Source organism: Benincasa hispida, chromosome 12 (genome assembly GCF_009727055.1).
Source record: "Benincasa hispida cultivar B227 chromosome 12, ASM972705v1, whole genome shotgun sequence".
In the NCBI taxonomy this organism is placed as follows: Eukaryota; Viridiplantae; Streptophyta; class Magnoliopsida; order Cucurbitales; family Cucurbitaceae; genus Benincasa; species Benincasa hispida.
The window spans coordinates 51,791,747-51,807,267 of NC_052360.1; the positions used below are offsets into that span (position 1 = coordinate 51,791,747).

The 15,521-nt window shown below is 30.6% G+C and overlaps 1 protein-coding gene across 5 annotated transcripts; it reads right to left on the bottom strand.

Moving 5' to 3' along the window:
* Positions 1-93: 93 nt before the first annotated feature.
* Positions 94-1,741, bottom strand: LOC120092532 (glycine-rich cell wall structural protein). Of its 5 annotated transcripts, none has more exons than XM_039050645.1 (3): positions 1,157-1,741; positions 920-988; positions 94-824 (listed from the first exon to the last, which is right to left on the bottom strand). In XM_039050645.1, the coding sequence occupies exons 1-3, from the start codon at positions 1,587-1,589 to the stop codon at positions 274-276; spliced, it is 1,053 nt and encodes a 350-aa protein (XP_038906573.1). In that variant the 5' UTR covers positions 1,590-1,741; the 3' UTR covers positions 94-273. The 5 variants fall into 5 exon arrangements, with proteins under 5 accessions (XP_038906573.1, XP_038906572.1, XP_038906574.1 ...); XM_039050644.1 differs by having other exon boundaries at positions 94-854; positions 950-988; positions 1,157-1,704; XM_039050646.1 differs by having other exon boundaries at positions 94-865; positions 901-1,653.
* Between the last annotated feature and the right edge of the window lie 13,780 nt (positions 1,742-15,521).

Consider the following 15,521-nt stretch of genomic DNA (forward strand, 5'->3'; position numbering starts at 1 on the left):
GTTGTAGAATTTTCATGTTTGTTTCTGTAGCTCTGAAATTAAATTGGTTTTTAATGTATTTCTTATAACATTCAATGTCTACGTGGATTGAGATAATTTGAAATTGAAGTTCAATATGAGAAAAGGACTAGAATAACATAAACAATATTCATGTGTCGAATGGAAGGTTGACAAATGTTTAAGTAATCTAATGCATGCAAACAATTTCATGTGGTAATAATATATAGTGCATATTTTTAATATAAGTAACGCAATATTAATTCAAAGTAAAGCTTAGTGGTGTCCAATTCCGCCGCCACCACCTCCACCAAAGCCGCCGCCACCACCAAAGCCCCCTCCGGCACCGCCACCACCACCGAACCCGCCTCCAAATCCACCACCTGAGCCACCACCTATTCCTCCTCCAAAACCTTTTCCAAAGCCACCACCGAAGCCTCCACCTCCACCTCCACCTTTTCCAAAGCCGCCACCAGCACCACCTCCTGCTCCACCACCAAATCCGCCGCCTTTACCGAACCCTCCTCCAGCTCCACCACCCTTACCAAATCCTCCTCCAGCACCACCACCAAGTCCTCCACCTTTGCCAATTCCACCGCCTTTACCAAACCCTCCTCCAGCACCACCACCAAGCCCTCCACCCTTACCGAATCCTCCACCAGCACCACCACCTAAGCCTCCACCCTTTCCAATGCCACCGCCAAGTCCGCCGCCCTTACCAAACCCTCCACCAGCACCACCTCCTACTCCACCACCTAAGCCTCCACCTTTTCCAATGCCGCCACCAAGCCCGCCACCTTTGCCAAACCCTCCACCAGCACCACCACCTAAGCCTCCTCCTTTTCCAATGCCGCCACCAACCCCCTGTCTCTTATACACATCTAGATGTGTATAAGAGACAGCCCTCCACCAGCACCACCACCTAGGCCTCCACCTTTCCCAATGCCACCACCAAGTCCGCCACCTTTTCCAAACCCTCCACCAGCACCACCTCCTACTCCACCACCTAGGCCTCCACCTTTACCAAACCCTCCACCAGCACCACCTCCAACTCCGCCACCTAAGCCTCCACCTTTTCCAATGCCACCACCGAGTCCGCCACCCTTTCCAAACCCTCCACCAGCACCACCACCTTTACCAAACCCACCTCCAGCACCACCTCCTAGGCCTCCACCTTTTCCAATGCCACCACCTAGTCCACCGCCACCGCCAGCGCCTCCTCCGACTCCACCACCAATTCCGCCACCCTTACCAAATCCACCACCAATTCCGCCACCTTTACCAAATCCACCACCAGCTCCACCTCCACCTCCTATGCCACCACCAATTCCATGTCCCCCTCCAAATCCTCCACCACTTCCACCTCCAAAACCTCCACCGCCACCGGCACCACCACCTCCTCCAAAACCACCTCCTCCACCAAATCCACCACCTCCTCCACCACCAAATCCACCCCCTAGTCCACCACTCTTCCCAAAGAAGAGAAACTTTTCTTCCTTTCCATCTTCCTTGGCAACCACATTGTTGGAGTAGACAATAACATGAAAACACAACAAAGATAACAAAGCCACTCGCTTGAAGCCACTTGCCATCTTGGTAGAGGGCAATGAACAAACTAATAATCCAATGGATGAAAAGCTCTAGCCACATCCGCACATCTATTTATATCTCTCCTTCATTAAACCCCCTTTTGCTTTCGCATTTATTGCAACTCAACTACTAACAGTTTCCAACTTTTTCATCCCCACTGCACCTTTTCTTTTGTTACAAAACTATTCTCAGCTTCCCACTGCAACATCACACTACTTTTTGCTGTTTTTCCCATGTCCAGAAATGTGATACCAATTTTACGCCACTCATGCACGTTATTCTCACACCACCTCCTTCAATTATTTCGCTCAATTGGTCATTTAGCATCGTATCAATTAAGAAACTCATGTATTCAAATCTCTACAATGTTATATTATTCACATACTTATTCTTTCTTTTTGTCAAAACAATATCTTAAAATTCAATCGAAACTCATATATTTAAAATGTCGGACCTCCAAAGTTTGTTGATTCCATTTACAAATAACTCGCCATTTCTACCCAATTTTAATTAAATGGATTAAATTTTAAAAATACTTCTCAACTTTGATCTTGAAAGTCATGTCAATTATGATTGAGTTTAGTTCACTTTAACTTATAAACTATGAGTTTGATTTCACTTATACCTAAACTTTGTAAATTTTCATTTCAATCCTTAAGTTTTTTTCAAAACTGCCCTTGAAGATTTCTGCCACTAAAGTATGGATGGAAGTAAATTTGAGGGTTTGGGGTTAACAAAAAAAAATTATAAACGGAAAGGAAAAGAAAATTAGGCGTGTGGGGTAGTTAAAAGGAGGAAAGACGACAATAATTATGGTTCACAGATGTACCATGTCTCTTTCTTATTGTATATTTGTCTCTAGATTAATTTACTTAAAACAAATACTTACTTTTACGTCTATAAGTTTGACCAAAAAAAAAAAAAAACAGTTGTTTTGAAACAAATTCAGAAAAATTGTTATAAAATTAAAATTTTAAAAGTTCACGAGTATAACTGAAACCAACTCTATTATTTAAGATAATTTTAATAAGCCCAATTTGAAACTAAAGTTGAAAGAAACTTTTGAATTGAATCTATGGAGCATGGAGGTTGCATATCTATTATGGCATTATGCAACTAAGGTACCACTCTTGTTAGGAAAAAAGTAACTTTATTATTTTGCAAAAAGAAAATATTATTATTATTATTATTATTACAAAAGGGTGCCCGAATTACTATAATTATTTTGTAGTGATTAACTATTGAAATTATTTGTGTATTGCTAATAATTAATATGTGCTGTTTTGTAATTAGAGGGATGAACATTTGTAGCTTTTAGGATACCCACCGACAAACCAGCCACCAAAAAAAAAAAAAAAAAGGTAAAAGAGGAGACTTTGGTATTATAGGAATGGGAGTAAATGAATAAAAATTAAATTATTTCTTCAAAATAATTATAATAACAATAAATTCTTTTTAATAAAGCATATTAAATACACCAAAATAATAATAATAAAAGTGAGATGGTGTCCTATTTATTTAGAAATATAAAGAAATATATTATTGTTTGAATCTCATCTCCAAATGAATGTTTATTTCAAGGGTTTATCCAACATTAATTAAAGAGGTATGAATTTGTAATATATAAAAAATATTAGAGAAATTTTTACAAAGGAAAAAAAAATGTCAAACTATTTATAAAAATAGAAACAAGAAAAAAATATTGATAGACTTTTATCATTCTCTATTAACCTCTATTAAAGAAGATTAAAATTTTACTTTTTTGTTTAATTAATTTTTCGTTTTTTCTATTTTTGAAAATCTTCCAAAATATCATGTAGTTTGTAAATTGTTTTTTTAAAAGACGTGAGAAATTTAGATTTTAACCCCTAAGTTGTCAAATCAATTCTTATTCTAAATTTAATTCCATCAAATTGAATCATAGGTTTAGAGTGTGTTTGATTTAATTTTTCAAGTATTTATTTTTGAAAATAAGTCATTTTAGAAAAAGTTGAGTGTTTGACAACCCATCAAAACAGCTTTTGAAATACTTTGAAAGTTCATTTTAAACAATTTTATCAAAAGAGTTTTAAAAAAATGATTTTTTAAAAAATATTTTTTCTTTAGTCAATTCAAACAGGCTTGTAATCATATGTTGCAATTTCTGTCTTATTAATTTTCACTAATTAATCCATAGTTTTTTCTTTTTAAAGAAAAACAATGTAAAAGTTTTGCTAACATTAAGGGGTCGTTTGGATTATAGATATTGTTTCATGGCTATTGATATTAAATATCTGGAATTTAAATGTCTAAGTTTGGATTTATAGGATAACTAATGTTTGGAAGTTAAATAGATGTGTTTGATTTACCAATTTTATATATGGAAAATAAAACTAAATAATTATTTAATCAAATCTAAGAGAACAATTAATGTAGTTATAATTAAATTTAATTATTTAATATAGTATTATATTCATTAATTATTTAATCACTTAAAATATCAATAAAGGAATATTTTTTATTAAGTATTATTTAAATTATTTTATTTAATTAATAAAAATAATTAAATAAGTATAAATTAATTAGAATAATAATAATTAATAGTAAAATTTTATATCAAATAGTTAAGATAACATAAAATATCAATGATAAATGTACTAGTTGAAATTTATTAAGTCTAAATAATATATTTATATTTAATAATTTTAAAATTAAATTGATATTAATTTATTAATTAATCAGGCTCTATTCATCTTTCAAATATAAAAATTCCACAAGTATGGAGGGTATTAAAAACTCTATGTCATATGAGTTTTAAAGTTTCCTCAATAATAATATATTGGATTTTAAAAAGTGAAATACTATGAAACAAATAAAGATATTAAATGTTTGTCTGAAATCCTATGACAATATAAAATACCCTTAAATGTTTGCATAAATTTAAATTTGATTAGCCTACAAACTATTTAATAGCTTTACCAAAATTCTCAAATTTTAATAAAAAGTTAGCTCTAACAATGTCTTTTTTATAAGAAAATATTGTTAATTTTGTGTTATGCATATGTTTTATAGTTCATCAAAAGCATATAGTAATACTCTTTTTTAATGAATTTTCAAACGAAAATTTATTCGAGGGTAAAAATCACAATATCTTTTTAAGTTTAAGGTTAAGATGGATTATGATTTTTTTTTTAAAAAAGAAATATAGTAATATTACTATCATAGCTCTAGAAATTATCTAATCCTTGTAGATTTTAATTAAGGAGCTATAATTACTAAGGTCTCGATTTAGTTTTTAAATTTTTTTTTTGGAAATTTAGACTTGTTTCTTTCTAAATTTTGAGTTTTCTGAAAACTATTTTTTTTTTTAAAGTTTTCAGAATTTTAACTTAAATTTTAAAATTATTGATAAAATGTTGATAACAAACATACATTTACAAATTTAATTTTAAAAACAAAAAATTATCAAACAAAACATAAAAAATTAATTAAGTAACGAGACAATCGTAAAAATGCGATTTGAAATTTTATTTTGAGATTTTCATACATGTTATTAAATATAAGTCATGTACAATACTTAATAGAAAATTTAGTCATATTTTTTTTAAAATAATACAAAGTGTGACACTAAAATTAGGTTGATAGTGCCCAAACAAAAAGTGATAATATTATATAAGACATTAAATAGGAACCAAAATTGTGATGAAAGAAATTGAAATGTATTGTATGGAGGATGTGTATGAAAGGTAAACAAACCAAGAATGAAGAGAGAAAGGATGGGTTTGATTCCCATGTGATTTGGTAGCTGAAAAAAATTTAATGCCATGTTGGGAACACAACTTCTTTTTCTTTTCTTATAGCATTCAATTTTTCTTCAAATCTAAACCCATTATATGATGCTTTCTAGCTGTTTCAATTTTCTTGTATTCTATCCATTTCCTTTCTTTTTTTCCTACACCTTTTTATTGTAGAGTCCTTACTATAATCAAATTTCTTAATCCAAAACACCTTTTTCATCTTCCAATATTAGTACAATATTATTGATGGAAATAATTTATTCTATTCAAAATTTTAGTCTCTCAATTTTCAAATTCTTATGAAATTGTTCATAATCCAACCTCTATTTGAAAATTTGAAGTTCGTATAAAACAACTTGTAATCAAATTTAGTCTTTGAACTTTGAAATTCGTATATATGATCAAGCTTTCAGAAGTACTCTTAAAAAACAAAAAAAAAGAAAATCGTAATCAAGCCTATTTGAAATTTTGAAACAAAATGACTAAAATGGGAATATGATTTTATGATTATAATAAACTATCTTTGTTTCTTTATCAATCTCTAAATAACGTAAGTTATTTTATAGGTTAAAATTACTTGGTGTTGTCAAAATGTGCTTAACTTTTTGATAATTGACATGGTTTTTCTCCCTAAAAGGTCGAAAGTCTGATTCTCCATCTTCGCAATTGATTCATAACAAGTCAAAGTTTATTGACTAAATAATTACCTTGTTTAGGTATTAAAAATTGAATTTTTACCTGATTTATAATATACATAATGAAACGTTTTGGATCCATTTTGGGGTAGACAAAAAGAACATCATACTAAAAGTTCACAAACCAATGAATGGATATTTTATAAGATGAATAAATATTTGTGTATATTATTTTAATGTCAATTTCGTCATTTATTTGTATATGTTTTTACGAATTTTATATTATAAGTTATAACCCTATATTTAATTTATTAAATCTTATAAAAATTTGAGATCTTTTGTTTTAGAAAACAAAAAGTGCAAATTGCAAAAATTATCCTGAAGTATGGTAGTAGTTACAATTACATTCTCAAAATTTTAATTATAAAAATTGGGCCTATGAATTTCTACAAGTGTTAAATTAGACTCTCAAACTTACAATAATTGTAGAAATTGAACTCACAAATGATAAAAATCGAACCTATAAACTCATGCAAATGTTACATTCCATATTATTATGAAAGTTTGAAGGTCTGATTTGACTCGATTTTAATATTTGAAAAATTTTGAGGATCCAATTTTTAAAACGGAAAGTTTAAGGGTCTACTAATTGCAACTACCACTAAATTTTAGGGATGGTTTTTACACATTTTAAATTGATGAGATGTTAATATAATTCATAATTTCTAATATTTATCGATGACAAAGGCTATCAAAATTAATAAATTAAAATATAAAGATCCAATTAAATCTCGAGGAAAAAAGTTGCTTTACCTTTTTATAATTAACAGTTTCAAAATTATTAATGGTTAATTAAAAAAAATTAGTTAGGGAAATTAATGAGGCATTAAAAACACAACTAATTAAAGATAAATTAGCACATGGGATTGGGTCAACCAACATTTTTGTGAAAGGGAAATATGTACTATATATGGTGCTATTTTTCCAATCACGAGAAAAGTAGGATTATTTTCACAAATTTTTGTCACTTGCCGACTTTTAATTAATTTGGGTGTTCATTAATTAAAAATAAAAACGGTTTTGGTTTCTTTTCAACCGATTTTGTTTTTTATTTTCTTTGTACTACTTCACCCATTTTTGTTGCATATGATAGTGAAAATTAAATCTTCGTAAGTTTAAGATTAAGAGGCACCGAAATTTTAGATAGCAAGTAGAGATGATCTTATTAATAAATGATTCATGAAACATATAATTGATTAAACGGAAATTGTTTTTTATGGCAAAATTATTGAAAATATTTTTAAATATCTAATTTGATAGATAGTGATATTTTACTACATTTATAAATATTTTGGTTTATTTTATTATATTTTAAAATAGCTTTTTTTTTTTTTTTTTTTTTTGTCGTCGTGAGTTGGATTGAAAGAGTCTTTAGACCCAACCCAATTGTTCGGGTTGTAAATTTCTTCAATCCAAATAATCCTCGTTAAAAAATGAACCCAACCCAACCTAGGTTGGTTCGAGTTAGTCAGGTCCTTTATTTAAATTTGTATTCTAAAAAGAAGTAAAGTGTTAATAAGTAAAAATTTGATTTAATTATTTTTATATATTGAATTAATAATAAATCTCAATTTCAATTTATTTAGTGAAAATTTTCTTTCCAAAGTGTTAAGAAAAACGATTTCTATAAGTCGTTGGAGAATAAATTAAAAAAAATAACGAAATAAAATAAATATATGTACATATAATTGTGTCATTAATAAAGAAATTATACATTTTAAAGTTAATAATAAGTTCGGATTGGTTCGGTTAATTCGGATTGGTTTGGATTATTTTAGGTGAATCTATGAATTAATTTAACACACAAAATTTTCATTTATTTGAACCCATCCAAAACCAAATGAACGGATAACCCAACTCAATTTTTTTCGAGTCAGCATGTTTTTTGAACACCCCTAGTTTCTACAACGGTACAAAATCTATGATAGAATCAAGGACGAAAATGTCCGATATGTAAACATATCCATCAATATATTTGAAAATCGACATTGATATCGATATTTTAATCCTTGGATAAAATGATTATTCATAACTCTTTGATAAGTTTTAAGAAGAAAGAAAAATAATTTCTTTATCCCTTATGTAACCACACAAAAGAATACTAGAAATTTGTAAATGAATTTTGGTATTAGCATTTAGAAGGTCTAAAGGTCGTGACCAAGATGATTTTTCATTCGTTATTATTTTCATTGAATCATCGGTTTTACTCGATTTTTTTTATTGGATTTCGTTGCATTGCAAAAGACTAGTTAGTACATTAAACCTAAAACAAACCTCACAATTTACTTACCATTGGTGAAAATTTTTAAATAGAGTATACTAATTTATTGGTTATTTAAATATATTTATGAACGATTAAAACGAGTATATATCCACTAAGGCTTCATCCCACTTCATCTTATTGGCATACGAGTGTATTATTGATCTTGAAATATTTAGTAATCTGAATCCCCACGACTTTCTAAAATTAGAAAATGGATGGAACTTTTAAGTTAGTCTTGGATCCAAATTTGTGGGCTAGTCGAGTTGGATCATCTAAAGCCCAATGTTCTAAAATGTCATTGAAACTTGAAAGTTTTTTCTTTTCCCTTTATCCTTATCTCTTTTTTCTTTATATTGTTGAAATAAATTATAATTCTACACTTTTATATATACAACTTTTTTGAACGATATTGTTATAGCTGAGGAAGCAGAGATCTCTCATTTCTAAGTTGAAATATTCTTAACGATTTTATGAAATTTACTTGAAAGTTATGGTTGTTTCAACGACAAAATCCAAGTTTTTGTCAATGAAAAATATTTATGATCGTTTGAATCAATTAAAAATCATTAAACTTTTTATACAAGTAAAGAAAGCCAAGTATGCATATTAATCCAAAAAAAATTATTTCATAAAAGAACCTCAAATAATAATTGTCACATATGAACAATTTATGAAAATATGTATATCGTACAAACATAATAATTGAACTTGACACTTATTAATTTCAATCTAGCTGTAGAAATAAGATACTAATTATCATATAAAATCAATAATTAAATTTTCTATTTTGTAATGGTTGGAAAAAAAAATGAATTTCACAATTTTAAGGAGAAAACAACATGTTCTTTCTAATTTTATAATTTAATTTTAATCCCAAAAGAGATAGCATACAAAAAAACCATAATTTAGGATTGTTACTTGGATAAGGGTGTGAGATGGAGGTGACATTTATGGATCATATTTTATTATATCTTATGGCAGACTTTTAGGTCAAAAGTGGATCACTTATTATCTATTATCTCTGCCTCAATGTATTATTTTATTAATTAAAGTTCCCAATAAAATTAGGCTCAACAGAGTTTATTTAGGTTTTTCTTTCTTGTCTTGCTCTTGACACTTTAATTCATTTAATCATACTCAATAGGGTTAACCTAAAGTATATGTTTTGCTCAATAGGGCTAGCTTGACTTTATTTATACATAATCATCCAACTTTAATGGAGTTAATTTGATTAAGATTTATTCTTACATGAGATTTTGATTCATGTTCAATTATGTTTAATGAAATACTAAAATGAACATAACTCAACTCACATATAATTTGTATTATCAACTTTGAGGTTAGACAGACTCGACTTCTCTATCCACATATTAAAAAAAGAAAAAAAAAAGAAAGTGAATTGTTTTTTATGAGACTATTTTAGAGTTTATCTTTAAAGCTTTAGAAAAAATTATAGGCCAAATTACTGTTTCTCTTTAACTTAACTCATAAGATCGAATTTTTAAATAGATGTAGTTTTATTTTAGTATGGTTAGAGATGCCGAAATTTTTTACATCATATATTTTTAGAAACATTCATCATTGAGGTATGTGGATCAGTATTAGTATTATTATTATTATTTAGAACAACTAATAATCACACAATTACAAAGATGAAGAGGCCAAATCTATCTCCACCCAACTAAAAAAATCATCCCTCCAAACATGAGAATGAGACCCATCCATAATATCTTCATAGTTGAAATGATTTAACCCCACTGTCCATCACAACCGACAAGTATCCCATAGAAACGACTCTTTGAATTCCCACCTCAATTGCACAAACCTCTAAAAACAACACATCAAAACCTCCATGCAGGAACCTTCCACTACCTCTAATGAGCTTGCTCCTATGATCAATGATCTCAAAGTATCCAACCAACACCACCCTTGTGCGCATTGGCATCCCAAGCACCATTACAGGATAACGCCAATCATTGTTCTGGGGGCTGAACCCATCTAACTCGGTCATTGATACTCTAGCCAACCATCTGGCTTGTCGTGCTCCCTTACCCAACCATAGTGATCCAACGTCGCCCACCTATTCTTGCCACACAAAAGAGACACCACATTAATCGAGAAAAAAATGAAGTCAAATGGCCTTGGTCACCCAACATGTCTAGACAAGATGGATTATTGTCTCCACCTCTCAATGACACAAAAAACATCCTGTATCCAGCACAATCCCCTTGTTCGAAAAAATCACCCATGAGGATATGATGTCATTAAGAATCTTCCAACACGCAATCTTGACTTCAGGCGACGATTAACATTGCCATATACTTTTCCACAAAGACACCATAGACCCAACCTCGAGCATGGATCCCTAAATCTTATTAGCCATAGAGAGCACCAATTTGTACGCACTTTTAATCACATTATTTTCGAGGGGCCAGAACACCGAATCATCCTTTCATAAACCATCCATGAGAATATCCAAAATTAACTCTACATCCTCAGCCAAGAAATCCCCTAACCCTGACCTCATCCCACTTCCCCATCGACGATGCCAAAGAAGCCACAGATGCCTCCTTAAAGACTCATACCTATAACGGCTTACCCCTCCCCGGCCCCAGGACCCAAGGGTAATCTCAAATACTGCTAAATTATCATTACCCACATGCCATTGAAACCCTTGTCGAAAAAGTTCACAACCCTAGAGAAAACTCTGCCAAGTGTACGATGGATTCATACCTAGAGGTTCTCGAAGAAAAGACCTTGCTCGAAAATACCTCCCACTCAAAGCACAACCAAGAAGGCTATTTAGATTTCAAAGGAGACGCCAACACTATTTAGCCAACAACGCCTTATTACAAATCTCCAAATCACGAAAATCCATCCTCTAAGCTCTTGCCCCCACACACATTTTCTTCCGACTCCTCAAATGAATCTTCTTCTATATCATTAACGGAACCCCATTAAAACTTTGCATACATCGCATTTAATTGTTGGAAGGATCTGAAAACAACTCATCATATATGCTACAATCGCTTGCGCTACTGGCTTAATCAACACCTTTTTCCCACCTTGGAAAAATAGTTATTATTGGGTTGATGCCCTAAATCCTGTGAATCTTATAGTTGTAATTGTATTGTACAAATAATTTATTTATCTAATAAAATAAAAAGGTATTTTACTTATCATTTAGTTGCATTTAACCACAATAACCAATAAACTGAGATCCAAAGTTATTTTCTGAAACTTAAACATGTATGTAAAGACATACAGTCGGATTTTGTTTAAGTGATAACCTAAACGGTCTGTAGTAGATGAGTAAGACTGGGTATCTTATCCTAATGACACTATGAATACGACTTGCTTTGTAGTTGTTACAATTGTTGTAAAGTGCTACAAATGATCTGATCTTGATCATTCAATTGTAGATATGTGAGTAGGGGTATTCTATGCAAAGAGTTTGTATAAGATCGGACCACGAAATGTATAGTTCCTCTATATGATACTGTTGATAGATAAGGCTTGCATTTCATTAGGATGACCATAAGTGACTTGACCTGAATCCTGAGTAAGTTGTGAACTCGTGCCTATGAAGGTGGTCCTTTGATTTGTATAGGTGAGAGTGGCTAGTCTTTCCGACTCCATAAGCCTACCATTTTGGGGATTCGTTTGATTAGAAAGCTAGGAATACAACTACATAAGAAGGAATTCACCCATTCTCTATAGTTAGAGACTGTAGATAAATTTCTCCCTTAAGAGCTGATTCCAGGCTTGAACAATGTGGGCCACACCCTCTCTTGATCCGAGATGGGTTAGTCATACTTAAATAGTTAGATGTAACTACAGGAGAAAAATGGTAATTTTGGTCCAACTGTACTTACAATCAATTTGTGAAAGGTCAACACACTATTGATTAGTTATATCCAATAGACATAAAATTATATATGTAGTGTAAAGTGTGTAGTTGTTAGTCTTTAGTGGAGTGACCGATAGTTAATGGAAGTTGATTAATTTAATCAAAGAGTTTGATTAATTAATTGAGTACCTTCAAACTATAGGTCCATAAGGTCCCCTCACTAGCTCAATTGGGATAAAAATGAGAATCAAATAAATTCGGATTAATTTGAATTGTTCAAATTAGTAAAGGGAATTATTTATATAAAATTATATGAGATATAAATTGAGAGAAAATATCAAACTTAATATGAATTTGATTCATATTAAATAATTGAAAGAATTTGTTTTTATAATATTAAATTAAAGTGTATATATAAATTAAATAAAAATTAGTTTTATTTAATTATGTATGTTTACATAAAATAGGTCTAATTAAAGTACATGTTAATTAAATGAAAATTAGTTTTATTTAATTATATGTATTTTTTAATTACATAGACCTTTTATTTGAAGAATATAAACCTTTCGTTTTCTTCAATAAGTTTTCTCATTATTATTTGGAAGATGAAAAGAAAAGTTTATTTCATCTTTCACTTGCACTATTATAAATACTCCAAAATATGTTGTAGTTGTAAAGTGTTGAAAATATTTAAGTTGTTGAAGGTTTTAGAAAAGTGTTTTTTCTTTCAAAACAAAATCATTCTCTCTCCAAATTATTCAAAGAATCCCACAAACTCTCTATGGTTCTCTACCTTGAGAATACCGAGGTCTCCACGTGGTGGTGTCTGTTGATTTTGAACATTTGTTGTTGTGTTTTTTATTGTTCATGTTCGAATTTTTGGAGAGAAAATTGTGAAGAGACTAGTCTTCAAGGATATATTTTCTGAATATTTTATTCTTCTTGATTTCTATATATATATATGCTTAATTGATCATGTGTATTATGTTTGCATCCCATATAGTCTTTGCACGTTACGTAAAATTAAAATTAGGACGCAATATTTTCCGCAATTGGTACTCGCATATCCTTTCAATTGGTGTCAGAGCGTGTGTTTATGTCCTAATTTTGATTTTCAAAAATAAATAGAATAATGGTGAGATTATTAATTCAGAATAATGGTATGTTAAATGAGTTTTGCTCATTTGGATATTTTCAGGATTGGTTTTAGATTTTTACTAGTCGTTAAAGATTTGATATGTAAATGGCCCATTGTTTTGGACAATTTTCTATAAGTTATCGAGTCTGTATTTGATATCTGTGTCGATGATAATCAAGTTTCGGCTTCGATTACGTGGCAAATAGAGTAAGGATGAAGTATTAATGATGAACGGGCAAAGGAGCTACACGGAGCGTCACGACATTGCGAACAGGTTGCAACACTACATGGTTTGATGGTTCGACTTCTGATGGTTTCGATTCTAGCTATTTTTCTTCATTATTAATTGTAATAATTTAGTTTTAATTATTTTGGTTTAATTAAATTAATATTTTTTTATANTTTTAATTATTTTGGTTTAATTAAATTAATATTTTTTTATATTAATTTAATTAAAAGTTTAGGAAACCAATCTTTGTCCAAATTGAAGTTTTTCTTTTATGTATTTGATGTATGATATTTTTTTGTTGTATGTCATAATGTATGTCATATAGCATAATCCCACCATAGGATATACATATAATATGCATATTTTTTTAATGTAAATGATATATTTTAAAATTGCATGATAAATTAAGCATGTTCATGCATAATTTATATTATAATTGTTATAATATATAGATTAGATGTATGGACAAATATGTATATTTTTTCATTACTTTAAATATATAAATGTTATGTATGTAATGGAAAAGGAATTGCATGCTTTCATAATAAGACCTATGTTTAATTCGATTAGAAAAAGACTTAATTTTTTATGTTGGCTTAATAGGATTAAATCGAGTTCTTGAATTAAAGATTAAATGTGTAACAAATGTATCTATTTGTGACCTTTGTCTAAGGATAGCTTTGTCTAGGCTAGGGTATTTAAGCTGATGGAAACGAAGCACCCCTACCTGAGAACTAACCTGGAAGATGAATAGATAGATTTGTTACATGCATGCAATGAGTGATTCATGTTTATTAAAGGGTTTAATAAACATAAATCAATGTTGTTAAACTATCAAATGTAAATGTCACTTTAGGCAAATTTTAACAAATACTTAGGAAAATTATTAGCCAAATTTTCTAAATTAATCAACCTTAGGTTACACTTAGCGGGAGGAAAATAAGTATCTAATATTTCATTTTTTCCTTTTACATTTCTCCTTGAACGTTCATATTGTGAGATCTATACTCAGCCTCGAGGCATCTTTGCTTGTATCCCCCTATAGGTGGTGTCTGCATAGGACAACATCAAGGTGAATGGAGAGAGTATTTATAGTAAGTGGGAGTGGGACGTGTATCAACACATCCCACAGTCTCTTTCATTAGTATGTAGTAAACTTTCATGCTCGACCTCAAGGTACCTTTGCTTGTGTCCTCCTACGGATGACCTTTTCTTGAATTTTTTATTCAAATCTCTATAAATGGATAGGATTACTTTAGTTTTTGCCCCAATCGGTTTTTTGCTACGGTTGGCTCATTGGGAAGGAACTCTAGAATCTAAAATGAGAGGTTACACTTACAAGAAAATGTTACGCAAGTTAATATTTTCTAGACCAAAAAATGGTGACTAATAATTATAGGGACAAGAGTTGTTCTGGTGTAATTATTGGTTGAGATTGTCTCAATTCAGTGAAGGGGTATCTGATCACCCTATGGTGCCTTCTACCCTGCCCCACTTAAGCATCATTGTAAAATAGATGTCACATATGGTACATTAGATTTTTGCTAAACTGATTGGTTGATTAATTGGGTAAAAAATTTAATAACTAATATTAATAAATTGTATGGTTTCAACAATTTCATAATGACGAGTGCAACTTTAAACATGCTTTCCACTGATAAGTTAAATGATGATAACTATATAAGCTGGAAAGATACTATTAATATGGTTCTCATTATCGATGACCTACAGTTCGTCCTAGTTGAGAATCGTCCTCAAGCCTCAGCCACTAATGCATCCCAAAATGTTCGTGTTACACCATTCCCTAGATTACCCTCCAAATCCGAGAAGAGATGTGAAGACAACAATCGCCAACCCTCTTATAACAACTACTGCCCAACATACTCCTATAAACCTGTGTCCTTCACATCTGTTACACCTGTTTAGCAGTTCATGACTCACTTTAATACACAATCTTAACAACAACTTAAAGCATACATATTA